The 27,724-nt window shown below is 45.7% G+C and overlaps 1 protein-coding gene across 1 annotated transcript in view; it reads right to left on the minus strand.

Moving 5' to 3' along the window:
* Positions 1–27,724, minus strand: part of cyp24a1 (cytochrome P450, family 24, subfamily A, polypeptide 1) — a 43,093-nt gene that overhangs the window by 10,531 nt on the left and 4,838 nt on the right. Inside the window, exons 6-7 of the mRNA XM_068048159.1 lie at positions 25,983–26,094; positions 10,033–10,178 (exon numbers count right to left, since the gene is read on the minus strand). Of these exons, the coding sequence (XP_067904260.1) occupies positions 10,033–10,178; positions 25,983–26,094 (258 nt within the window). The remainder of the gene's footprint in view (positions 1–10,032; positions 10,179–25,982; positions 26,095–27,724) is intronic.

Below are 27,724 nucleotides of genomic sequence, written 5' to 3' on the forward strand. Positions count from 1 at the left end.
ATTTTCCGGGCACCCCCCACTTCACTGACCCTGCTCTCAGTGGCTCAGCAAAATTCCAGCCCATATGTAAGAGGCACTTTGTAATTTATTTCTTCACAAAATGTAATGGTTAAAAATGGATTGATGAAAAACTTGGAGCAAATCCTGCAAACCTATGAAATATGAAGGAGTTTTGTTCCAAACTTATCACAAAAGCTTTAACAATTTAATTGTGAGATCAAATCAAATAGGATCAGATCAAAGCTCTACAATACTGTCAGATTCAGTTGTAAATGGTGGACAATTAAACAACTAACAGGAGGCAGAAACTCCATGAACATCCCATCCTCAATGATGGTGGAGCCCAGCTGAGTGTAAAAGATAAGGCTGAAGCAGTTGCAACCTATTTTCAGCCAAAAGTGCCAAGTGGATGATCCACCTCAGCTTCCTCCTGAGGTCTCTACCACCACAGCCACATCAAGCTAGTCTTCAGCCAAGGCAATTCACTCCACATGACATCAAGAAATGGCTGAGCACACTGGATACTGCAAAGACTATGGGCCCAGGCAACATCTCAGCTATTGTGCTGAAGACTTGTGCTCCAGAATTAGCTGTGCCTCAAGCCAAGCTGTTCCAGTACAGGTACAACACTGGCGTCTACCTAAAAAAGTAGAAAATTACACAAGTATGCCCTGCCCGCAAACAGCAGAACAAATCCATTCTGGCCAATAACCCCACCCCACCTCCCAAACATGCGTACCCCTCCCTGTGCTCTGCATCAGTCTACTTTCGATCATCAAAAAAGTGAGTGAAGGTGTCATCAACTGTGCTATCAAGCGACGCTTACTCACCAATAACCTACTCACCAATGCTCAGTTTAGGTTCTGCCAGGATCATTCGGCTTCATACCTCATTACGGCCTTGGACCAAAGCTGGACAAAAGAGCTGAATTCCAGAGGTGGGGGGAGAGTGATTGCCCTTGCATAAAGGCAGCATTTGACCAAGTGTGGCATCAAGGAGCCCTAGAAAAACTGAGGTCAATGGGAATCAGGGGCAAAACACTTCTCTGGTTGGAGGTATAACTAGTACTAAGGAAGATAGTTATTGGAGGCCAATCATCTCAGCCCCCGGAGTTCCTCAGGGCAACCATCTTTAGTTGCTTCATCAATGACCTTCCCTCTATGATAAAGTCTGAAGTTCGCTGAAGATTGCACATGTTCAATGTCATTCGCAAATCCTCAGATAATGAAGCAGTTTGTGCTTACATACAGCAAGACCTGGATGGCATTCAGGTTTGGGATGTTAAAAAAGTGGTAAGTATTATTTGCGGCACAAAATTGCCAGGCAATGATCATTTCAAACAAAAGAGAATCTAACCATCTCCCCTTGACTTTCAACAGCATTGCCATCACTGAATCTCCCAGTACCAACATCCTGGGGTCACCATTGACCAGAAACTTAACTGGACCAGCCACATAAATACTGTGGCTACAAGAGCAGGTCACAGGCTGATTATTCTGTGGCTTGTAACTCACCTCCTGACTCCAAAGCCTTTCCATCATTTACAAGTCAGGGGTGTGATGGAATACTTTCCACTTGCTTGGATGAGTGCAGCCTCAACAACACTCAAGAAGCTCGACACCATCCAAGACAAAGCAGCCCATTTGATTGGTCATTCACCACCTTAAGCATTAACTCTCTCCACCACCAGCACACCATGGCAGCAGTGTGTACCATCTCCAAGATGCATTGCAGCAACTCACCAAGGCTCCTTCGACAGCACCTTCCAAACGCGCGAGCTCTCCCACCTAGAAGGACAAGGGCAGCCACACAACATCCTGACTTGGAACTATATTGCTATTCCTTCATCATAGTTGGGTCAATATCCTGGAACTGCCTACCTAATAGCATTGTGGGAGCACATACTGCAGCGGTTCAAGAAGGCAGCTCACCACCACCTTCTCAAGGGCAATCAGGGATGGGCAACAAATGCCAGCAATACCCACATCCCACACACAAATTTAAAAAAACTACTTTAAATTTTTCAAGAGTTTAAAAAAAACAGTTTTATTAATTTACTTACTCCATAATACGATGTAAGTATTGACACACGACACCAGACGTGTGAGCTTCCAATCTTTAATAGCGAGACAGGAACAGGTGGTGAAGGGAAGCAAGGGTCCTTGAGGGGGGTTGGGTGGGGGGGAGTTCAGAAACCTCTGGAAAGGTGTGCATCATTCATTTGTGGTAAAGTGGATCTATTCAAAGCTGTGTTTTCAACGGAAGTGTTCTCACAGGAAGCTCAAAGTGGTTTCAGATCATGCCATCCTCCTGGATTACAAGGGCTCAACTGAATGTGCCTGAATCCAATGATCCCTAGTGTTGATGGCACTCTGAGGAGACCCTCAAGTTTTGCACCGACCCGACCACCTCCCTGTGCAGATGGGGTACCTCAGTGTTCTGCATTATCCTCCACCTCTTCCTTTTCCACATCCTGCTCTTCCTCTCCCTCTGATGAGCATTGTTGTTCCAGGGCTTCACCCTCTTCAAGGTCCACACCTCTCTGGAGGGCCATCTTATGGAGATTGCAGAAAACCACCACAATGCATGAGACTCTTGCAGGAGTGTACTGCAGGGCACAACACAACCAGTCCAGGCACCGGAACCACATCTTCAGATGCTCAATGGTGGTCCTTGTGAGCAGATGGCTATGGTTGTAGTGCCTGTATGGCTCCACATCAGGATTCATAGAGGGGTGAGTACCCATCACTTCTCGGGATAACCCTTGTCCCCCTAAAATCCATCCACATAGTTTGGGGAAGTGGGGGGTGGAATGAAGAGCTGCAACACCCTGGACTGTTGGACGATGAAGGAGTCATGGTAGCTGCCAGGAAAGTGAGCACACACATGCAGCACACTCTTGTTGTGGTTGCAGACCAGTTGATCAGTTGAGGGAGCCAGTTCTGATGAAGGGTCACTGACCTGAAACGTTAACTCTGCTTCTCTCTCCACAGATGCTGCCAGACTTGCTGAGTATTTCCAGCATTTCTTACTTTTATTTCAGATTTCCTGCATCTGCAGTATTTTGCTTTTATATTTGAGGGAGTGGAAGCCCTTCCTGTTGATGAGTCTCACTGGCTGGTCATTGGGTGCCTTGATGGCCACAAGGGTGAGTTGATTAAGCCTTGCACCCAGGGAGGAACAAACGATGGGGGTGAAACCCTTTACCCTTTGTGCCTGTGAGGTCCCATCTATCTGGAATTGAATGTACTGCGCAACTCTCAAAAAAGTGACCTGTGAGATGCAATGGTGTGCAGCTGTTTTCAAGATGCCACCAAAGTCTGCAGACAATCCGTGGAAGGAGCCAAAGGCGAAGAAGTTCAAGGCCACAGTGACTTTGATGGCTACTAGAAGGGCATGATGACCAGTGCTGCGAGGTATGAGATCTTGCACCACAAGGGCACAAATCTCTGTGACCATCTGCCTGGTGAGTCGCAGTCTCCTGCGGCACTGGTTCTCCAACATCTCCAGATATCTCAATTGTTGACAGTAGATCCAATGCTGAGGGTATGGCCTTCCTCATCCCTCTCCTCTTCCCTCCTCATGCCCAGGGCTCTGACTCTGCTGCTGAGGATGTTGCTCCTCATCGTCAAAATCTGAGAGTCCAGCTCCCATTACCAGCTGCTGCCTTCCTTGCACTCAGCTGGACTCCCAATAATAATTGGAAGCCTTGCCCTCTCTTCTTTTGCCTCCACAATGCCAGGAGGGTGATGACCCCTGCCTTGCCTGGGCGCTTTTGACCACTCTCCTGCAACCAGTGAACACCCGATGGCACCTATGTGACAATGGTTGAGTGCCTTTCTCAGCCATGCTTCCTTTTATGAGCCCACCTACTTGGAGGGGGCAGCTATAACTAGATCCCTGCTGTGTTGCCACCTCCATACACCTGGTCTGCCCCTGACCCAGCATGCAACCCATGCACCCCCACCAAAATCTCAAACTGGCCCTCAATGAGGTCTCAATGTGCTCCTTATCTTGCTTAATTGGCCTTATTTCTGAATTGGGCGGATTTCTGAGGCCGACCTTCACCTGCCTTGATGAAACTCGCTGGCAGCTGGAATGGTGACAGGAAACCGGCACACCAGCTGACACCACTATTTTCAGCACCTGGCTGGACCTAAAAATCCTGCCCCTATCGTTAACAACTTCTGTTTGAACGCCAACACAAAAGTTCATTAAACAATTAAATAGCAGTTGCAACTGTCAGAATTTACAGATCTCTTGTGTATTCTTTTGGGCCTCCTTATCTCGAGAGACAATGGATACGCGCCTGGAGGTGGTCAGTGGTTTGTGAAGCAGCGCCTGGAGTGCTGCTTCACGGACATACTAATGATGATTGATGTTGGGGAGAGAAGTATAAGGCAGCAATTGAATCAATCAAGCAGTTCGACAACTATCATGAAGCACAAGAGAGTTTATTAATGGCAACAAAGCAAATATACTCTTAACTTACTGACAACTATTTGTTACTCCTCATAAGAAATAGTGATTTTTAAAAATAAATATATTCACTTTTTTTTTACTGTGACAAATTAGATAGACTCGGCACTATACAGATTTTATGAAGAGGATAATGAAACTTTTAATGAAATAGGAACTGAAGGTATATAACATCACCTGACAGGCACTGTAATGTTTCTGACTTTTGTTCAGTAACAGATTACCGAAAGGTAAACTGGTCAGTAAATATTGGAAAGAAAGATCGTGCATTTTATAGCACCTTTCTTGTCTTCATGATGTCCTGAAGCACTTGACAGCCAACGAATTCGTTTTGAAGCATAGTCACCATTGTTATTGAAGGCAAACAAAGCAAACACTTTGCACAGAATTGAGCTAAATGGCCAGTTAATTTTGTTTTGATGGTGGTTTGTTGAGGGGTAAATGTTGTCCAGGATACTGGGAGAACTCTGAACAATGCAATGGGAGCTTATGAGCCCACCTGGTGTGGCCTCAGTTTATCAACTTACTGGCAGACAGGGAGGAGGGGAGGGCAATCTTTGTCTCACTGCTCCATTGTTTAGTGTGAATGGGGTAGTTGCAAGAGGAAATTTTGACAAAAAAGACACTTACTGCTCACTGCTGTCTGAGGCCTACCCAATGCAATTTTTGAGTCTCGACTTAGGTGGCTAGCACTCCTGCCCGAAACAGGCTGCAGCCTCATTAAAATATTTAAGTTGAAACCCGAAAATGGGTGTATGCTGGTCCTAGTGCGGAGTGCTCTCTGCGTACATCAGCTGGAATTGAGTGTTCGGAGACCTAACCAGTAGAGACCATTAGAAGATGCTCTGGAAACATTAAAGGCAAGTTTTTCTAAGTGCTTCTTGTGGGTTATGAATGCTCCTCCTCACCCACTAAAATCATCCTGCCCTCTGCCCCTCCCAGAAATTGTCCATTCCCCCAAATAATGTTCTGTCGGCTCAGCTCTTTGGAGGAGTTGTCAGATTTCCTGTCCCGCAACCCTCCACCTCCCCAATCAGAGAGCTACCTGTCACTGTTCATTCAGCATTGCCAGCTCGCTGATTTTATTTTAATAAGACCTGACCATGAAAATGAATCGGGCCTCCTGCCAGTGACATTGGAGAGGCGATGTGATCAACCTGCCTACTGTCTGCCAAATGTCCACTGAGGACAACAATTGCCCCAATCACCTTTGATAATGCAACATGTTCTTAGCATCAACCTGCCAGCACAAGCACAAGAACAAAGAACAGGACAGCACAGGAACAGGCCATTCGGCCCTCCAAGCCTGCGCCGATCTTGATGCCTGCTTAAACTAACACCTTCTGCACTTCCGGGGCCCATATCCCTCTATTCCCTTCCTATTCATGTATTTGTCAAGATGTCTCTTGCCGTATGCCTTCTTGACTACCTTATCCACCTGCGTTGCCACTTTCAGTGACTTGTGGACCTGTTCGCCCAGATCTCTCTGCCTGTCAATACTCCTAAGGGTTCTGCCATTTACTGTATACCTCCCACCTGCATTAGATCTTCCAAAATGCATGACCTCACATTTGTTCGGATTAAACTCCATCTGCCATTTCTCCGCCCAAGTCTGCAACCGATCTATATCCTGCTGTATCCTCTGACAATCCTCATCATTATCCGCAACTCCACCAACCTATGTGTCGTCCGCAAACTTACTAATCAGTCCAGCTACATTTTCCTCCAAATCATTTATATATACTAAAAACAGCAAAGGTCCCAGCACTGATCCCTGCGGAACACCACTAGTCACATCCCTCCATTCAGAAAAACACCCATCCACTCTGTCTTCTATGACCGAGCCAGTTCTTTATCCATCTTGCCAGCTCACCTCTGATCCCATGTGACTTCACCTTTTGCACCAGTCTGCCATGCGGGACCTTGTCAAAGGCTTTACTAAAGTCCATCTAGACAGCATCCACTGCCCTTCCCTCATCAATCATCTTCGTCACTTCCTCAAAAAACTCAATCAAATTAGTAAGACACGACCTCCCCTTCACAAAACCATGCTGTCTCTCGCTAATAAGTTCGTTTGTTTCCAAATGGGAGTAAATCCTGTCCCGAATAATCCTCTCTAATAGTTTCCCTACCACTGACGTAAGGCTCACCGGCCTATAATTTCCTGGATTATCCTTGCCACCCTTCTTAAACAAAAGCACAACATTGGCTATTCTCCAGTCCTCTGGGACCTCACCTGTAGCCAATGAGGATGCAAAGATTTCTGTTAAGGCCCCAGCAATTTCTTCCCTTGCCTCCCTCAGTATTCTGGGGTAGATCCCATCAGGCCCTGGGGACTTATCTACCTTAATGCTTTGCAAGACACCCAACACCTCCTCCTTTTTGATAATGAGATGACTGAGACTATCTACACTCCCTTCCCTAGGCTCATCATCCGCCAAGTCCTTCTCTTTGGTGAATACTGATGCAAAGTACTCATTTAGCACCTCGCCCATTTCCTCTGGCTCCACACATAGATTCCCATCTCTGTCCTTGAGTGGGCCAACCCTTTCCCTGGTTACCCTCTTGCTCTTTATATATGTATAAAAAGCCTTGGGATTTTCTTTAATCCTGTTTGCCAATGAATTTTCATGACCCCTTTTAGCCCTCCTCTCCTTGCTTAAGTTCCTTCCTACTGTCTTATATTCCTCATGTGCTTCATCTGTTCCTAGCCTTTCAGCCCTTACAAATGCTTCCTTTTTCTTTTTGACCAGGCTCACATTATCCCGTGTTATCCAAGCTTCCCGAAACTTGTCAAACTTGTCTTTCTTCCTCACAGGAACATGCTGGTCCTGGATTCTAATCAGCTGACGTTTGAAAGACTCCCACATGTCAGATGTTGATTTACCCTCAAACAGCCGCCCCCAATCTAAATTCTTCAGTTCCTGCCTAATATTGTTATAATTAGCCTTCCCCCAATTTAGCACCTTCACCCGAGGACTACTCTTATCCTTATCCACAAGTACCTTAAAATGTATGGTCACTGCTTCCGAAATGCTCCCCCACTGAAACTTCAACCACCTGGCTGGGCTCATTCCCCAATACCAGGTCCAGAATGGCCCCATCCCTAGTTGGACTATCTACATACTGTTTCAAGAAGCCCTCCTGGATGCTCCTCACAAATTCTGCCCCATCCAAGCCCCGAGCACGAAGTCCCAGTCAATATTGGGGAAGTTAAAATCACCCACCACTACAACCCTGTTACCTTTACATCTTTCCAAAATCTGTCTACATATCTGCTCCTCTACCTCCCACTGGCTGTTGGGAGGCCTGTAGTAAAGCCCCAACATCGTGACTGCACCCTTTCTATTCCTGAGCTCCACCCATATTGCCTCGCTGCATGACCCCTCTGAGGTGTACTCCCGCAGTACAGCTGTGATATTCTCCTTAACCAGTAATGCAACTCCCCCACCCCTTTTACATCCCCCTCTATCCCGCCTGAAGCTTCTAAAGCCTGGAACATTTAGCTGCCAATCCTGCCCTTCCCTCAACCAAGTCTCTGTAGTAGCAACAACATCATATTTCCAAGTACTAATCCAAGCTCTAAGTTCATCTGCCTTATCTGTTATACTTCTCGCATTGAAACAAATGCACTTCAGACCACCAGTCCCGCTGTGCTCAGCAACATCTCCCTGCCTGCTCCTCCTCTTAGTCCTACTGGCCTTATTTACCATGTCCTCCTCATTTACTTCATTAGCTGTCCTACTGCTCTGGTTCCCACGCCCCTGTCACACTAGTTTAAACCCTCCCGAGTGATGCTAGCAAACCTTGCAGCCAGGATATTAGTGCCCTTCCAGTTTAGATGCAACCCGTCCTTCTTGTACAGGTCCCATCTGTCCCTGAAGAGAGCCCAATGGTCCAGATATCAGAAACCCTCCCTTCTACACCAGCTGTTCAGCCACGTGTTTAGCTGCACTATCTTCCTATTTCTAGCCTCACTGGCACGTGGCACAGGGAGTAATCCAGAGATTACAACCCTAGAGGTCCTGTTTTTTAACTTACTACCTCAATCCCTAAACTCCCCAAACTCCCCCTGCAGAACCTCATCACTCTTCCTGCCTATGCCATTGGTACCGATGTGTATCACAACCTCTGGCTGTTCACCCTCCCCCTTCAGAATGCCCCCTGTCTGTTCAGAGACATCCTTGACCCTGGCACCAGGGAGGCAACATACCATCCTGGAGTCTCTTTCACGTCCACAGAAGCGCCTATCTGTGCCCCTGACTATAGAGTCCCCTATAACTGTTGCTCTTCTGCACTTCGTCCCTCCCTGCTGAACAACAGTGCCAGCTGTGGTGCCACTGCTCTGGCTGCTGCTGTTTTCCCCTGATAGGCCATCCCCCCCCAACAGTATCCAAAACGGTATACTTGTTAGAGAGGGGGATAGCCACAGGGGATTCCTGCACTGACTGCCTGCCCCTTCTAGCGGTCACCCATCTATCTGCCTGCACCTTGGGTGTAACCACTTCTCTCAAACTCCTGTCTATGACACTTTCTGCCACCTGCATGCTCCTAAGTGCATCCAGTTGCCGCTCCAACCGATCCATGTGGTCTGTGAGGAGCTGCAACTGGGTACACTTCCTGCAGATGTAGTCGCCCGGAACGCTGGAAGCGTCACAGACCTCCCACATCTCACAGGTGAAGCACTTCACCCCTCTAACTGTCATTTCTAGCACTAATTATTTAATTAATATAAAATAAATAAATACTTATTAAATCCTTACTAAATTATAATACACTTAACTATATGGTCCCTAGTGCTAGATTCCTACTATAAATACTAAATGCTAACTAAATACAGTAATCTCCTCCCTCTGGTTTAGTTACTCTACTTATTAATTAGTTAATTAGTGTTTTAATCAATTTTTATAAGTTTTATTTTCAAATTCGGCACAGATTCCCTGCCAGCCAATCAGGTCACAGCTTTCCTGTGACATCACTTTTTCAGTTTTTTTTCCCCACCCGAAGTAACTTACCGGTCCGGAACTCCGCCCTCCGAGTCTGCTCCGAGAATCCCCGAGGTAAGTTTTTTATACTTACCGGTCTGGAACTCCGCCCTCCGAGTCTGCTCCGAGAATCCCCAAGGTAAGTTTTTTATACTTACCGGTCTGGAACTCCGCCCTCCGAGTCTGCTCCGGGAATCCCCGAGGTAAGTTTTTTATACTTACCGGTCTGGAACTCCACCCTCCGAGTCTGCTCCGAGAATCCCCGAGGTAAGTTTTTTATACTTACCGCTCTGGAACTCCGCCCTCCGAGTCTGCTCCGAGAATCCCCAAGGTAAGTTTTTTATACTTACCGCTCTGGAACTCCGCCCTCCGAGTCTGTTATGTGTTCAAATCTTGGGAAAAAGCATGAAACCACAACATTCTGACTCTCAGGTGAGAGTGCTATCACTGAGCCAAGCTGATGCTTAATAACTAAGTTTGTAACTAAGTGCTTTCCCTTAATTTAGCTCTGAGCTGTTTCTTTAAGTCATTCTTAACAGCAGCTTATGGATTTGAGTCAGAATATTACCGTTTCTACTCCTCCAATCTGGAGCTCAGTGATGGCAGCATACAGCTCTTTTCTCGATAGTTCACTGCCACTGTAGATTTCTGAGAGGAAGTCATTGGCTGGACATGATGAGTGTCGATTCAATCTTCTGTCAATGTGGCATTTTGCTAAAACAATGTAAACAAGGAAAAGTTAAATTATAAACATACAATCAAGAAACTAAAAGTACAAACCAACATCACTCTACTAATATTGAGGCATTAAAGCTGTTTCCAGTTAACTTCAGTCACTGGGAAGAAATATTTCTTGTGACTATCAATTTTTTCATGGAATTATCCTTAAGAAAATCGAAACTCATTTCTTTCAGTTCAGATATTTCGTTAGTAAGGTCAATTTTTAAAATGGGCTTCTTCAAATACTTTTATCTGTGATTGAATATTACTCCATGGAGATAAAAGAATACAGATGATGCTATAGTTTAATTATTTTCACGAGATCTGTTGAATAAATAACTAACTGATAATTTTATTACATTTATCATTGTTTATAAGTTGGGTTACAAGAATTCAAATTTTTTCAGTATCTATTTGGATTCAGATGATTTGTGTGAATCATTTAAAAAGGGTATTTATTCTGGTCTTGGTGTATTGCTTTTTGCCTTCTTGATCTTGATAACTGTTGAACATCTGCTAGAGGTGAAAAACAAGACTGACTTTGAACTATTTCACTCAATCAATCTTTTTGATTCTGTTTGATAAACAATTATCAGAACAAGTACTTACTGCCTTGAGAAAAGCAGTTGTAATACAGCTGTGGGAGAGTCCAAAACAAAGGGCCATAAATATAAGATGTGCCATGCTCACAGAAGGAGTAATTATGAACTATAAAAATAAACTGAGGAATTGAACTCCAAAATGGACACTTTTGCTGCAAGACAAAATGGAGTCAGAGGTCAGGTGGCTTCGCCTATACTGTGAATACACATGGTAACTGCTGGAACTCTGAACCAAATGTCATATTTGTTCAAGTGTTGAAAAAAAACCATTAGAAATGTTAATGGTCCATTGGCTACCTTTCTCAACTCTCCATTCAGTCCGAAAGCATGACCCCGAGCTTCTGGTTGCTTGCCATTTCAACACACCACCCTGCTCTCATGCCCACATTTCTGTCCTTAGCCTCCTGCAGTGTTCCAGTGAACATCACTGCAAGCTCGAGGAGCAGCATCTGATCTTTCGATTAGGCACTCTACTGCCTTGCAGACTCAACCTTGAGTTCACCACTTTCAGAGCATTAATGGCCTTTTTTTATATTTTTCTACTTTTTTTAACCTTTTGCCTGTTTTTCATGTGGACAGAGCAGCTCATCATTCTGCTATTAACACTCTCTCTGGGCTAATGCTTTGTCTTTCACCACAAGCATTAACACACTCTTTGCCTTTGTCCCATAACAGCTTTGTTATTTAATCTCTCTTGCCCTCTGCCCTATCACACACCTTCCTTTTTGTTCTCTTCCCCACCAACACCCCGCGCCCCCTCACTTGCTTAAAACGTAATTCTTTTCTAACCTTTACCAGTTCTGATGAAGGTCACAGACCTGAAATGTTAAATCTGCTTCTCTCTCTACAGCCTGACCTGTTGAGAATTTCCAGCACTTTCTGTTTTTATTTCAGATTTCCAGCATCTGCAGTATTTTGCTTTTATATTATTAACTTTTTCAACCAGTTGGACTAGCAATGACTTTGCAGACACTGAGTCTCCAGACTCAAACTCACGATAATAGGTGTGGAAAAACGCCGCTATATCAAGATGGCATAGAGATGAGCAACATCCAAATGAGCCACACCATCAAAACATTTATGAAACACAAGAAGAGAGAAACCTTGGTCACCTGACAGAAACCAAGGGGGGAATTTTATGTTCTCCCCCATTTTGGGGTTGGAGGCGGGAAGGTGGTGATCCACCCGATTATATGCTCTCCCCGCCTCCACCCAAGTTAAGACCGGGGTGGGAAAGCCTGTGAATGGCCTTCCCGCCCTGCTGTCAATTGAAGCCCTTAAGTGGGAAATTAAGGGCCTCATCCTGCCCCGCTGGAATTAGCCCTGTGGTGGGTGGGCCTGTCACTGCATGGCGAGCACGGCAAGAAAAACTGTGCAGGTTGCTTGCCGGCTCCAGGGTGGGTGTCCCGCATTTAAGGGCACTTAGTGCCTGAACGAGGGACCCGGCAACGTGAAGGGGGTGCACTGCTGATAGCCACTCCCCGCCCTTGCAGCTGACCCCCTACACCCACCTCCCCATGACCCTCACCCCACGAAACCCCTCCTACTGTGATTTACCTGTGGCTTGGGTCCTTTGCCTCAGGTGGGTCCAGTGCAGGCAGCAGCCACCGCCTCTGCAATGGAGCTGCTCAGTTAAAGAGCTGCCGGCCTCGGATTGGCCAACAGCTCTCAGCAAGCGGAACTTCCGCTGCCGGTGTCCTTGATCCTGGGGAAGGCCTGCTGCTGTCCACTTAAGTGCCTAATTGGAACTTGATCCAGTGGGCCCTCCCCAGAGGAGACGATGTGGGGCTCTCACTGGCACTTTTGCCAGTAGTTGAGACTCCCATCGCCTGGATAAAATCCTGGTCCAAGACTCTGATAAGGAGGTTTTAATAGGCACATTGCTAAGCCAGAAAGCCAGAAGCCAGGAGGCTGAGACAGGCCCATTCCAGCAAAGAAGAACCTGCCAGAATACCATTTTAAAAACTACCGAGAGGCAGAGACAAAAGGTGACTTTTGAAACTCTCTACCTGAGAAAGTAGAACAGGAATTTTTGCCATCAGACTGTGATAGATTTCTAACTAAAGAAGTCTGCAATAAAGCATCTGTCCACCTGAAACTCTCCAAGTTTGACTTCAGTGAACTAAGAAAAGAAAACCAGGCCTGCACCATTTAAATTTTGCTCCCGGGAAAATAACAAAGGTTTCGCAACAAACTCTTTTTAGAAATACCAGACCTAAATGCATGCTATTCTTTAAGTTTATCTTTTCTTGTGTGTGTGCAACCGTATGCGTGTGCGAGCGGGCGAAGTTGCAAATTTTCAGGTTTTGGTTAATAAACATTTATCTTTCCACATGAAAACCTGCCATTTGTCTGCTTATTGACCAGTAAAACACTCAAGGGTTAAAACACAATTCTAATAAAAAAAACACTGTCTTCGGTCAGTTGAGAGGTGAAAACGGAAACCACCCCTATCATTTCGCACCTCTCCATAACAGATGGTCACCGATAAAACCAATAAGAAATTCAGGAGAAACATGTTTAGAGGCGTCGTTAAAAGGTGGAACCTGCTAACTTGTAGAGTAGCTGAAATGAATAGGATAGATGCATTTAAGGGAAAGCTAGATAAGTATATGAGGAGAGAAAGGAACCGAAAGATGTATTGATAGGGATAGATGTGAAAAGGCTCGTGTGGAGCATAGACACTGGCAATAGACCATTTGAACCAAATGGCCTGTTTCTGTGCTGTAAATTCTATGTAATCTCCATATGCTGATATTTTGATTTCAATTGCCCTGTGGGGAGATACTGAACAAAGGCTAATACTATACCACAGGGAGGGGAGGCTGTTATGCCATCCTAGGACACTCAAATTCACCATGGGCAGATCAAATTTCCCACTGTAAAGGAAACTCTTGCAGGAACAGAGGTTGCCACCTGCATTATAAAGTGATCAAAATTACTGCCATTTGTGCCAGAAGTAGCATTAGTAGCTGGAGATAATAGGAGCACAGAAAATAGATGGTAGTAAGGGGAGAGGAAAGGTGCAAAGAAGTTGAGATAGAAATGGATGACAATAAAGGAGGGAGGTAATGAGTAAAAGCTGGGATAATATTTTGAGGAGGGGAGATGGGAGAATGCCAATGTTGATCATGAAGACTGGGGAAAGAAATTGTTAGCATTAATGAGGAAGAGTGTTATATTGAACTGTGGGGATTTGAGAAACGTTTACCAGTTTGAACTCGGGTTTGCGGTTGGGGGAAGAAGAGTGTGATGTTGAATTGAGAAGTTAGAGGAAGACGGGGTCCAGTGTGAACTGCCAATGTTGGAAGAGGAGGGAGTGTCTGCATGTAAGGATGCACAACAGGACATAGATAAGCTAGCAGAATGGGCAGACAGGTGGCAGATGGAATTTAATACTGACAAGTGTGAGGTGATGCATTTTGGCAGAAGGAATAGGGAGAGGCACTATATACTTAATGGCACAGTTCTAAAGAGTGTGTCGGAACAGAGGGACCTGGTGGTACATGTGCATCGACCTTTGAAGGTGGCAGGACATATTGAGAGAGTGGTTAGCAAAGCAAATGGGATCTTGGGCTTCATAAATAGTGGCACTGAGTACAAAAGCAGGGAAGTTATACTTAAACTTTACAAAGCTCTGGTTAGGCCCCAACGGGAGTATTGAGTCCGGTTCTGGTCACCACACTTCAGGAAGGATGTGAGGGTCTTTGAGAGGGTGCAGCGGAGATTTACGAGAATGGTTGCAGGGATGGAGGATTTTAGTCACAAGGTTAGGTTAGAAAAGTTGGGTTTGTTCTCCTTAGAACAAAGGAGATTTAGGGGAGATTTAATAGATGTGTACAAGATTATGACAAGTTAGATAAGTTAGACAAGGAAAAGCTGTTCCCATTAACAAATGGTACAAACATTAGAGGACACAGATTGAAGATTTTGGGCAAAAGATACAGAGGGAATATGAGGAAGCACTTTTTTACTCAGCGGGTGGTAATGACCTGGAACTTGCTGCCCACAAGGGTGGCGGAAATAGAAATGATCAACGACTTCAAGAGAAGGTTGGATGGCCACCTGAGAGAAATAGACTTACAGGGCTATGGGGATCGAGCTGGTGAGTGGTACTGACTGCATAGCTCTGTGGAGAGCCAGCATGGACTCGATGGCTTGAATGGCCTCCTTCTGTGCCATAAATGACTCTATGACTCTAAAAGTGTGATGGGGTAAAGTGACTCTGTGAACTGACGTAAGGGGACTTGGATGTGGGAATTTGACGATTGTGATAACTTTTGGGAAAATGATAGTCTGAATTTTATCTAACCAGCAGGAGTGGGTTTGGCGGCATGAGCGATGAAAAATTGGGAGGGGAGGTGCTCGCCCAGAAATCCGATACATGACGTCAGTTCCAGATTTTGTCAGCAATGGGAAAAGTCCAAGGTGACGTTGTGCTATGACACAGTGAGACTGCAATTACAATTGCTGAACAGGTACTTAGCATGTATTTGCATCCGCCTGACTCAGAATTTATGGGTGGAGCAGGGTGGAGGTGTTTCCCATTTAGTGAGCGGTATACAGAGATCACATGTTTTCAGCTGCCCGGCTGTTTAAAGGTGGTGACACTGAGGTGAGACCTCAGTGCTGCCGCGGGAATGCAACTATGGGGAGTGTTGGATGATTGCAGGAAGGGGGTGTGGCAGCCATTGCTGACAGCGGTGCAGCCCTTGAGACAATGGTGGGTGCAGAGGGTTTGCAACCCTCATGGCAAGAGTGGGCACAGAGGGGTTGCAGACCGCGAGGCAAGAGTCGGCTTTGTCTCAGGTGGTGTGCTCTCTGCAAGGGTGGGTACTGAGAGGCATGAGTCTGTGTCAGAGGGGTGTGGCAAGGGGAAGGTGCCAAAGGCAAGGTCCTCTCTCCAGAGACAGCGCATAGAAGGGATTGCAGTTAGCTGACATGGGTCTTACACAACCAGTCTTTGTAGATCCCTGCACTTCACAGAAGGAGGTAAGGCCAGGCACAGCTGGGCAAGTTGGTGAAGATCGACTAGGGGAGCCACAGCAGCCAGCCGCGCGGAGAAGCGCCAATCCTTAGCAGAGGGTGTACCATTCTCGCCTCAGATCTCCAAATGTACAAGGGGCAGTGTCAGCAAAGACTGTGGCACTCCAGGGAGGCCGCCTCCTACTTATGTACCATGCTGCAGGATGAGCTGCGACCCATGAGCTTTGGTGGACATCCATTGCCCACGGGCTTTAAAATCACTGAGGTTCTCAACCTTTACACCTCCGGCTCTTTCCAGGGATCCACTGGGGACATGTGTGGGGTTTCCTAGGCACCAATCCAGTGCTGCATCAAGAAGGTGACCAATGCCTTGCTCAAGAGGGCCAGCAGCTATGTGTGGTACCGGACCGACTCTGACAGTCAGACGGAGAGGGCCATCAACTTTGGGGCCATTGCGGGATTTCCCCAGGTCCAAGGTGTCATTGACTGCATGCATGTGGCCATCAGGACTCCCAAGGAGCAGCCAGTGGCCTTCATCATTGCATACTTCAACAGTCCTAGTTGCCACAGCTTTTCTGGCACCCGTCGCCCTCCCCCACCCTCCCACACTACCCTCGCAAAGCCCCACTCACCTTCAGGGGATTCTTAGGGACAGGGCTACCCCATTGAAGATATGGCTACTAATGCCTGTGAGGAACCCTTGCACTGCGGCAGAGGAGAGGTACAATACCTGCCAGGGGTCCATCTGAGCAACCATCGAGCAGCCCATTGAGATTTTGGTGCTTGGATTGATCTGGTGGAGCCCTGCAGTATGTCCCAGTGAGGGTCTTGCGTATTGTGGTAGTTCTGCTGTGCTTTGCAATATCTAGCACTGCAGAGGGGAGGGAGGCCTTGAAAGAAGAGGACATGATTGACTGCCAGTCCTCATCCGACATGGAGGATGTGGAGGAGGATGAAGCACTTGTACTGAGGCAAGGGCCATTGAGAGGTGTGCAAGTGAGGCTCGGATCAATATCATACATACTCAGTTCCTGACACTATGATGCCCATTCCAAGTGAACTAAATGAATACTCATTGTATTCTGCGTATTGCCTCTTTCCTATCCCACTCCTGCGCCTTGCGCCCAGGTTCACCAGGTGCATGTACAAAGATGAGAAGGTGCACATATACAGTCTGCCCCTGCACTGGAAGCCCATTGAGGGAGCAAGGGTGAAGGTGGCATCTGACAGGGCAGCAGGAAAAGCATGAGAGATTCTCAACAATGAAAATGACCTCCATTTATTTAAATGTTCACAATACCCACTAACAAGACCAAGTTGCACACACCCATGAAACCCAGGTGTGTCTTTCTCACGTGCTTCCGTGACCTTCTATGAAGTGCTCCCCCTGCGCTGGCAGCTGAGCTGGAGGTAGGCTGCTGAATGTGCTGTCCCTTGGCTGGGATGATTTTGGGGGGGATCTTCTGGCTGCCTGAGACCTGGAGGGCCCCGGCTCCTGAGTGGTTCCTGCACAGGTGCAGGAGCCTCCTCAGTCGTCGCACCTACTGTAGCTAGGCTCACTAGTGGAGGGGCTGAGGAGCCACTGTCTACATTTAGGGCACCCCGACGGAGCCCCTAGCGTGGAGGTCAGCCACTCCTCCTCCCTTTCACTTGAACCTCCCTGCTGACTATAGAAGGACAAGGACCTGGAGAAGACAGCAGGTGCCTCATTCCCCCTCTCGCCTTGCTGTTGCTGCATTGAACTCATGGCCAAGGCGAGCATATGCAGGTCTGCGTGCATCTCTGGGATCTGGTTCTCCAGGAGGGTTGCCAACCTCAAGATGGAGAAAGCCATGAGCTCACACACCTGAGACATAGTGACACTCATGGCATTGATGGACTCCTCCTTTGTCCACGCATGACAGCGCATTGCCTCTGGCAGCTCTGCCAGATGTCCCCTCCCTCTCTCTGCAACTCCAGCATGTTCTGTGCTGCTGACAACAGAGACTTGTCATCAGCCAAGTGCTCAGCATGGGCCAGGACTCTCACAGTCCTCCGACTGTCAGTGGCCTTGCCTGTCACGGCCTCTGTCAGCTGCTTGGATGTGTGTGTAGTGCTCTCACCTGCTTGTGACCCTGCATCTAAGCCCAATCACACACCCACCAACTTAAGAGTATCTGCACTGATGGAGGATGCAGTGAACAGTGTGACGGTTCACCCTCTGAGGATTCTTGCCCTTCGTCCTCAGTGGAGGATGGGATTCCGCCAGTACTGGCAGATGATCTTCTCTCTGCATGAGAAAACACAAACACTTACGGGTTCTGCTGCATGTATCTACCCATGCCAACCATGCGTAATGTGGTTCTCTAGAAGGACAGTGACGGGCACACGAACAGAATGCCTCTTCACTCTCTTGGGTGGACATTCCGTCTGCTGTGGAACAGCCACCCTGGGAGCCTGCTAGTTCCAGGGCCTCCTCCTCTTCTGGGGTCAGTTCATGGATTTCTGGGATTCCATCCTTTCCCCAGTGTTGTGGGCTGTTTTCTCCTGTGAGCAGGAAGAGGGACAGTTAGTCTTCCCATGGAGACCAGCAGGACACTTGTTCTGGTGGCAGCTCTTTGGGCCCTGATGGGGGCTTCCGAATGCCTCCTCCTCACATCCACTCTCAAGAGACATACGAGGGGACAAACTAGGACAGAAGGCCGGCTGTCTTGGATATGCAACCATGATCTGCTGTTGCCTCAGCCCCTTGCCACCCACTTTGCACCCACTCCCTGACCATGTCATGCTCCTTCCTGCATGGCCACATGCAAGTCCCCAAGATGGGATGGGTATGGATGACTCACCTTGGCGGAGCAAAGGAGGTCATTGACCATCTTGCAGCATTAGACCCAGTTTCGGAGGGTGACCCCACGGCTGCTACTTCCTCTGCAATCTCCGTCCAGGCTTGCTTGGTCAGGTGGGAGGGTCTCTTCCTGTCATCCCTTGGGAACAGAAACTCCTGCCTTTCCTTACAGCCTGGAGGAGAATCCGCAGGGAGGCATCGCTGTACTGTGGCGCCAGCCAGTGTCTTCTGGCTGACATGGTCCCTCTTGGCTTCTGGTCTGCTCCTGGTCTTATGGGGCCTTGGTCAGCAGCACATGTGGGGGTGGTCAGTAGCACAGGGATTCCAGCCAGGAATGGAGGAGGTGGGGTGTGGTCAGCATCACAGCAGTGCAGGGTCTTCAGTCAGCAGCACAGCAGCACAAAGGCAAAGCAGCAGCAAACTCACTCAGTGAAGCAGCAGTTCAAGCAGAGCTGGCGGTGCTTTAAATATGATGCCAGCACCTATGTTCATCTCAGGTGACGATGCTGTCGGCATCTCATCGCCCACCCCCGTCCTTCAATGGGATGGGCCTTAAGCCTCCTGTATTTTAAATGGGTCAGCTGCTGTGTGTTTGTAGTTGGCCGGCTGCACACGTGACATATGGTGATGCCAGCCTCATCCAGTGCTGCTGCCAGGACCTGCCATGGGCTGATATAATTCCGACCCAAATGTCACTTTTTAAAATCTAAAATCTATTAATTGTGAAATATAAAAGGGCTTCAAAGTAGCCATAACATACCATCTTTAGTATAAAAGTTAAAAATATTACAGGGCCCATGTCCCTGGACCCTCTCCCCCAAGAAATGCACCATCAATTCTGTGCCTTCAACATTTTGATTTCCCTATCAGGATTTCATGTGCTAATATCTTATTCCTCCAATACAAGTGAAGGAATGCTACGTATACTACTACTGAGGGTTCAAAGCCCATGCAGCTACTAGTTTTCACATGCCAAGGGCTTATAATCAGGGCCATTCTTGAAGTATTAGCTTTTTGGGTGCTATGATAGCTTTTTTTGAAACTGTCACTTAGATTTTGTTAGTTTTCTAGTTTGGCATGAGTACTATTGGCCCTTAGTGGGTTGGCTGTTTCAGAAATTAAAGTTAAAAATAAAATAATTTGTCATACGATTTTTACAGAACAGGCAACGAACATGACAACTACTGGTTGTTCACTTAGAAAGCAAAACAAATGGTATTTGAAAGGGTTAATATCTGTTACTATGCCCACAAATCATGTTGAAAGTGCTTTATCTTTGCTAATCTACTTCAGCTATTTTCACTACTGAAATGCGAAAGTGGGTGTGTCAGTCAATAGTGCCTCCACTGAATAGGCTATGTGCGCAGCAAGAGCTGCGTATCCCTGCCAGTTCAGTGAACCCAGCCAATGCCTCATGTTAACCTTAGACTGCTATAAACACTTGGCTTCAATACCCGTTCCAGGTCATTCAGTTTACTATTGCAAATCTAATGACTGATCCCATTGCATGTCATTCCAGTGAAATGGCATCAGGTTCAGCATTCAATCACATGACCTAAAAGAGACTTTAAATCTCTTTTTTTTTGGATTGGACAAAATTAATATATCCTGAAGATAAATTAAGGTAAAATAGCTATTAAATTGGGTACTAATTGCTACCTTGATTCTTTGATTATATCTGATTTTTTTAATTGCAACTGCACTTTTAAAAATCATTTAACTATTTAATAGCTATAAAATAAATTGATTTCTTTCATTGAAAAGACAGAAATAAAACAAGAAATTATGAGTCAGTTAGTCTTACTTCAGTTGTTGCTAAACTATTGGGGTCTACAATACAGGATAAAATTATTATTACAGGGTGAAACTTGAGTTCTTTGTGGACAGTCAGCAGAAATTTCTCAAGGGAATGTTGTACTTGACCAACTCTATAGAATTTTTTGAAGAAATAATAGAAAGAAAATAGAAATGCAGCGGATATTGATTTTCAAAAGGCATTCGAGAAAGGATCACATAATAGTTATGGCAGAGATAATGACATATAAAATTAAGAGGAATACAGTCACATAGACAGGGAGTTGGTGAGGAGGGCAGAAATCAAAGTGTGGGTGTAAAATGAAGTTTCTTGCTGTAACAAGAAACTGTGACAAGTGGTATTCCACAGAACTTTGTATTGGGACCATGCTTATTTAGTATACATACATGAATAATCCAAACTTCAGAATTGGGGAAACAACATTGAAATTTGCTGATTAATTCAAATTTGGGGTATAGCAAATTCTGACAATGACAATGAAAGACTGATGGTGGAGACAGAAAAGCCACCAGGAATACTGATGGGTGACAGATGCAACTCAATGTAGAGCAATGTAAGTAAAACATTTTGAAAGTAAGAAAAGGGAAAGGATGTACATTTTAAAAGTTAAGATTTTAAATGATGTAGAGGAGTGAGTGGTCTTGGTTTGCATTTGCATAAGTGGTTAAAGTTAGCAGCAGAGATCGATATGGTCGTAAAACATGGCAGCTGGAATCCTTGGTTTCGTATCCAGAGGCACAGGGCTGGATTTGGAGCAGGGTTGGGCTTCAATCTACCACCCTACTGTGGACAAATGACCATGTAGGGCAGACTTCCAGTAGGACCTCCACCATCAACACAGAACCATTAAAGCAGACAGTTCTGTACGAAGATACCCACTGTGGCACCAGAAGAAAGGAGGCCATTTGAAAAGGGTCAGAAGAGCCCAAAGATCAGAAAATTGATTATTTTAAGGACTCAAACTGACCAGATAGGGGTAGCAGAGTCCTTTTCCTTGAAGGGCATTATTGAACCAGTCGTTTTTTTAATGATAAGCTAGAGGTTTTCATGACTCTGTTGCCATATTTATTGAATTATATTTTGCCATGGTGGGATTTGAACTTGTAACATTTAGGTTACTACCTTAGTAGCATAAACATTAGCCAGCTGCACCTCTCATGTTGAAACAAAGTTCATAAATTATTTTAAAGGGAATTAGCTAGTTGCTTGATAAAGAGGAATATTGAAGAGTATGAGGGGGCGGGGTTAGACCAAATGGCACATGTGGAGAAATGCACCAGTGCAGACTTGGTGGGCCAAGTAACCTGGTTCTGTTTTATAATGTTCTCTGGTTTTATGTTTAAAAATTATGTTCTCTAGGAACTAGTCACACAGTAAATTGGGCGCTATTGTTTAGCTTTTGAAAACTGGGTTATAATCCAACCCTGTTTGATTAAATAGAAGTCTTCTCCTATTAGCTGAAAAGATCCTACATGTGAAATAAGTTTGAGTAATCTAAATGCAATTCCCAATCGTTGTTTATTTGTATTATATGACCATGATATCCCTTCACCCCAACCCCAGAAAAGTTTCCACCAACTCCATTTCCCTGAGTTTTTGCATTGCTAACATCAAACATCCTAATGGCTTTTCAGAATGAAATTTTGAAATATGCCCACTGTTCTGAATTTAGGGTAGTTTTGTGCTGCAGGTTATATTTATCAAGTACTGGGGCTGAGTTTTATTGGTGCGCTGCACATTGCGTCAGTGCACTTTGAATTCGGTGGCCTGCCAGCACTGAGCATGAGCAGCCGTTGCCAAGCCCCCACAATATTTCGCACGAGGGCTCATTAGCATCACTGCAATGCGCTGCCCTCCCCCCTACTGCCCCTCAATATTACGTGGGTAGAGGCGGGACATCCAGTGCAGTGAGGGACTTTTTGTCAGCTGTCTATTTAAAGCACCCCAGCACCTGCTTCCTGACAGCTGCCAAAGAAATACTTACCTCACTATTGAAGAGTAGGGCTGCTGTCAATCTGACAGCAAAGCAGAAAGTGCTGGAGAAACTCAGCAGGTCAGGCAAGATCATAGACCTGAAAGTTAACTTTGCTTCTCTCTCCACAGATGCTACCCAACCTGCTGAGTTTCCCCAGCACTTTCTGCTTTGCTGCCACATACTTACCCTGCTGTGTCCCAGTGTCCTATAAAGTTGCGATCCTCTTCTTCCACTCAAGTGTAACATTCCTTCTTTTGATGTGCTGCATCTGGGTGAATAATCTTATTTTTGCACATACCTGGACGTGAGACTTAAATGTACCATAAAAGGCAAATACACAATAGAAATAAAACCATTATTGAAGAAATAAAACCATAATTGAAGAATATCTACATACTATGGGCTTCTAATTATCTAACTGTGAAAAGCCGCAGAGTAATATGCATTTGGAATCTGTATTCATTTCTCTGATAACTGATGTGTGAAAATGATCTTTGTAAAGAACCAGGAAAATATGTTCATACTCCAGCTGCATTGCCAACTAGAAATATTACATCAATAATTATGATCAGCTGCTGCAGAAGCAAAGTGTACGTGAACATGTGTTGATCTGTAATAGATGAAAAACCATGACAACAGCACAGATTTCATCACTGGTTCTGCACTGGTTTTCAAACACGTGCAAGAAAAACCATGCAGCCAGAGGTAAGAGCAGTTACACTGTGGAGTCACCTTTGTATTTAAAGGACTAGACCAAAAACCGAGAATGGCAGAGGGGCACTCTAGGGTGGCCCCACTTTCAGCGATGCTCACTCTCCTCCAGGCTGTGCGGGCAAGGTGGGAGGTCCTTTCCCCAGTGATGGTAAGAAGAGGCCCTCCAGCCTGACCAAGGCAGCCTGGCTGGAGGTGGCAGAGGTGGTGAGTAGACATGGAGCCATCCAGCCTCAAAGGGTCCAATGCGGAGGAGGATGAACGATCATTCTCCAGCCAGCCAAGGCCCTCCAGGCCTTATGCATGCAGAGGACAACCGCCAAAGTCAACCACGGTCAATGGGCAATCAGATCAGCAGCCTTCCTCCAGTCAGGCTGCTAGCGCAAAGGTTGCACCAAGAAGGGGCACTTGCAAGCATTTAAAGAGAACATACTGACACAAATGGGAATGCATGGGTGTCACAGCAATGTAAATACATCTTTCACTAAATGTTCTTCATCAACATGTGTGTCTTTTTCCTGTGTGAATGATGTGTGCCAGGGCTTCCAATGCCTGGATAGACAGGGTGATGCCCTGTACCAACGGCTGAAAAGGTCAGCTCCTTTCTTTGCTACTCGCTGTGCTCTGCACAACTACACCCCCAATAAGGGGCAGGCCTGGCATGATGAGGAGAGATGTCAACAGGATTCCTCCTTGGACTATGAGGATGCTGAGGACCTACAACAGGAAAGGCGCATTGGAGGGCAAATAGCACCCAGGCTCCGCAAGAAGGGCTGGCAGCAAGCTAGGAATGTACGGCAGTGGCTTATCGGACAAAGGCTGTCTGCTCCAAAACAACCAACATGAGCTCTGCAAGTCACACAGCATCCTTGCTCGCCTGCTGTGCACCAGTCCAATGTCACACCCTTTACATCGTTGACCCTTCAGGAAAGACGGCATATGCAATAACATCATTGTCATGCCACCATTACTCATGAGAGTCTCAGTCAGCTGCTGCCTCTAATGGTTTACAGAGAGATGCTACAGATGTGGACTGGTGCACAGCAGGTGAGCGAGGGTGTCGCCTCTGACACTGGTGCTCTGACATCCGCTGGCATGCCATGTGGGGCCTGTAGATGCGCAGCGACCTGTAATGGTGAGTTCCACTTGGAGGCTACTGCTCATGACCGGGGGCCTCCACGTGAACCGCACCTGCCGTTGATTTTGCCTCTGGCGCATATGGATTCTCAGGAGAAGCGGATCACACAATCTAGGATGAGACATACCCATTTCCATGTGATAAATAAAGTTGTTTCCTTCACTTAATCGAAGTTTCCGGACAGGGCAGGGATTGGTGTTGACAGGTACATCAGGTGCTAACATGGATCAACTATGTGGCATGGCATGGCATCACCCTCTTATTAAAAGTGGCACAGCATAACCACATGAAGATTCTACCAGCTATATCGATTGCCCCCACCAGCCAGGTAACCTTTGCACTCCGGCCGGTTCTGGCACCTTCCCCACACACAGGATGACTAGAGTGCCATTGCTCCTTCACACACACAAACGTACAATGGCACAGAGCAGACAACATTCACGGAGGGAAGGCAGGCAATTCCTCACTTCATGTCTACAGAGCTTTGCCTCCAGTAGTCCCACCACCACCCCTCCCCCTGCCTCACCTCCCTTCAAGAATGCAGAGTTCAGACCCCTGTATATCTGCACTTACATTCATTGGCGAGTGCTCCCGGTTCTGAAGTCCCGTCCGCTTCTCAGGTTTGTGAATGGGATGAAGCGTGACGGCTGCATGCGGAAGTGTGTATTGAGAGGCAGCGGGATGCATAATCAGGAGAGGTAAGTAGTCCTTCACATATTATAATTGGGTGCCACCGCTGAGCGGCGGGGTGGGGGCCACACCAAAGTCCTGCCGCTGCCAGTAATATGCGGCGGGGCCTTCTCGGCGTCAGGGGTCAAGACGGGCCTCTCCCGCAAATATTTTATGGGCCTCCCCATCATGATCCATGATGGTAAAATTCAGCCCTGAAAATTTGCAAAAAGCCTTTTCATTTAGGACCTTAAATCTGCATGGGTATTTCCATTGAGGGAATTGGGGAACAACTGCTGCAGAATGTTACAGGATAATACACTTCCAAAACAATGGAAACCTGTTTATTGCGTACCCTACTGAACCATGGCCTGCAGGCTAACCAGGTTTGGAACTGATTTTAGCTAGAGTTTCAAACAGTCCGCTGATAATGGAACATTAGGTAAATAAAAAGTGAAGCATAGAACTGCCACTCTCAAATAATAATTACTTTAACAACAGCTTCAGCTATTCATACTGCAACAGATATTAAACCACCGGTACTTCAAATTACAACAAATACTAAACCACCAGTTCACAGAAAAGTACTGCTTGGTAAATGGTTTGTTAAGTGAGAATCAGTAAAGAAACCAAGACCTACTTTCTGTCAGAGTTTTATTTTGCCAGTACATGAAATGTGAACTCTTCTCTCCCATCCTTAGTAAAATCACTTACAATATATTGCCTCAACCTTCTCAATGTTGTCTTCATGATGATGCCCATGAGAGAGCAGAAAGTGATTTTCATCCCACCAAATCTGTGTTATGATTTGAACTGAAATTCCAGAGGTGAAATGTGATTGTAATCCCCTCTTCTTAATATTTCAAATTCAAGGGAACTTACGAGGCAAGAGCTCCCATAAGAATGTACTGAAGTTGAGATTTTAGGCATTCACAGCTGTTCAAAGATTTTGCAATTGAAGAACTACATATACTCCAAGATTTATTGGGCTAAAACATTAGTTTTCCAAAACATTTCCATGAAGATTATTTCTGTTGTAGTTGACTTTACTAATATATCCTTTAATCAGGACTGTACCTGTTTTGAATATATTGTCCCACGCTTCTGTGTGGTCCTTCCAGGTCCTTGTATTAAAGCTTTTATGGAGCCCAACAGGAGTCACCATCATTTTACCAAATGTACTCATCATCTAAGATATACAAGAGGTAAAAAGAATGTGTGATCATTTGCAAATTACATACAGGAAAATAAATGCATTCTGAAAATTGTGCTGTATTCTATTCTTTGTGTCTTAAATCAGTTATTCCTCCTTTTAAAATCCATTATTTATTTCAGCCAAAAATATGCAAAATATGCTTCTTTCAATAAGAAAAATGCAAGTAAATAGTTTAGTCACATACTTTATTCTGTCAGGTGCCTCAGACCAACAGAGATTTGGTCTATTAATCTATAACCATTTTTAGATTCCACTTTTTTGGTGGTTGTACATGAATCTCTATTGTTTCATTGCTTATAATTCAGAATAAAACAGGGAACATAAGAAATAGACAACAAGTCTATCAGCATCTACAAAGAGAAAAAAATGAGTAAATGTAAATGTTTCATGTGCGGGCCTTTCACTAGAACGTTGAACCTGTTTTTATGTAGATTTTCATCATTTGTATTTTTTTCTTTTTATCATGTTTGTAATTGATAGCCTGCTTTTACCCCAAAATAATAATCTTACAGGATCCTGTAGAAAATTCTACTTTTTATTTTGGTGTGATATTAATCCATTAATCTGATTATTTTATTGTGCTGTATAATTTTTGGTACCCTATTGGACAAATTGATTATACAATTATTGTACACAATTATACAATTACTGATTTCCTCTTAGGAAATGAGGATGGGCAGGTGGTTGATGTGTCAGTGAGGGAGCACTTTGTGACCAGTGACCATAACTCTATTAGCTTCAAGATAGTTATGGAAAAGGGTAGGGCTGGTCCTCAGGTTGAAGCCCTAAATTGGGGGAAGGCTAATTTCAACGGCATCAGACAGGAACTCTCAAATTTTGAATGGGAGAGGCTGTTTACTGGTAAAGGGACGCCTGGCAAGTGGGAGGCTTTCAAAAGTGAGATAGGAAGAGTTCAGGGTCGGCATGTTCCTGTTAGATGGAAGGGCAAGGCTGGCAAGTTTAGGGAATCTTGGTTGACGAGGGATATTGAGGGTCTGGTCAGAACAAAGAAGTAAGCATATGTCAGGTATAGGCAGCTGGGATCGAGCGAGTCCCTCGAGGAGTATAGGGGATGTAGGACTACACTTAAGAAGGAAATTAGGAGGGCGAAAAGGGGCCATGAGATTTCCCTGGCAGATAAGATAAAGGAGAATCCTAAAAGATTTTATAAGAGTAAAAGGGTAGCTAGGGAGAGAGTAGGTCCCCTTAAGGATCGGTGTGGCAATCTATGTGTGGAGCCACGGGAAATGGGCGAGGTCTTAAATGAATATTTCTCGTCCGTATTTACCGTGGAGAAGGTCATGGAAGCTAATGAGTTCAAGGGAGGGAACAGCGATATCCTGGAACATATAAACATTACAAAGGAGGAGGTGTTGGAGGTTTTGAAGTGCATTAAGGTGGATAAATCCCCAGGGCCTCACCAGGTGTATCCTTAGATGCTATGGGAAGCAAGGGAGGAGATTGCTGGGGCCCTGGCAGAGATTTTTGTATCATCGTTAGTCACGGGTGATGCACCAGAAGACTGGAGGATAGCTAATGTTGTGCCTTTATGTAAGAAGGGCAGCAGGGATAAGCCAGGGAACTACAGGCCGATGAGCCTTAC

The sequence above is a fragment of the Heterodontus francisci genome, chromosome 16 (genome assembly GCF_036365525.1).
Source record: "Heterodontus francisci isolate sHetFra1 chromosome 16, sHetFra1.hap1, whole genome shotgun sequence".
NCBI classification, from domain to species: Eukaryota; Metazoa; Chordata; class Chondrichthyes; order Heterodontiformes; family Heterodontidae; genus Heterodontus; species Heterodontus francisci.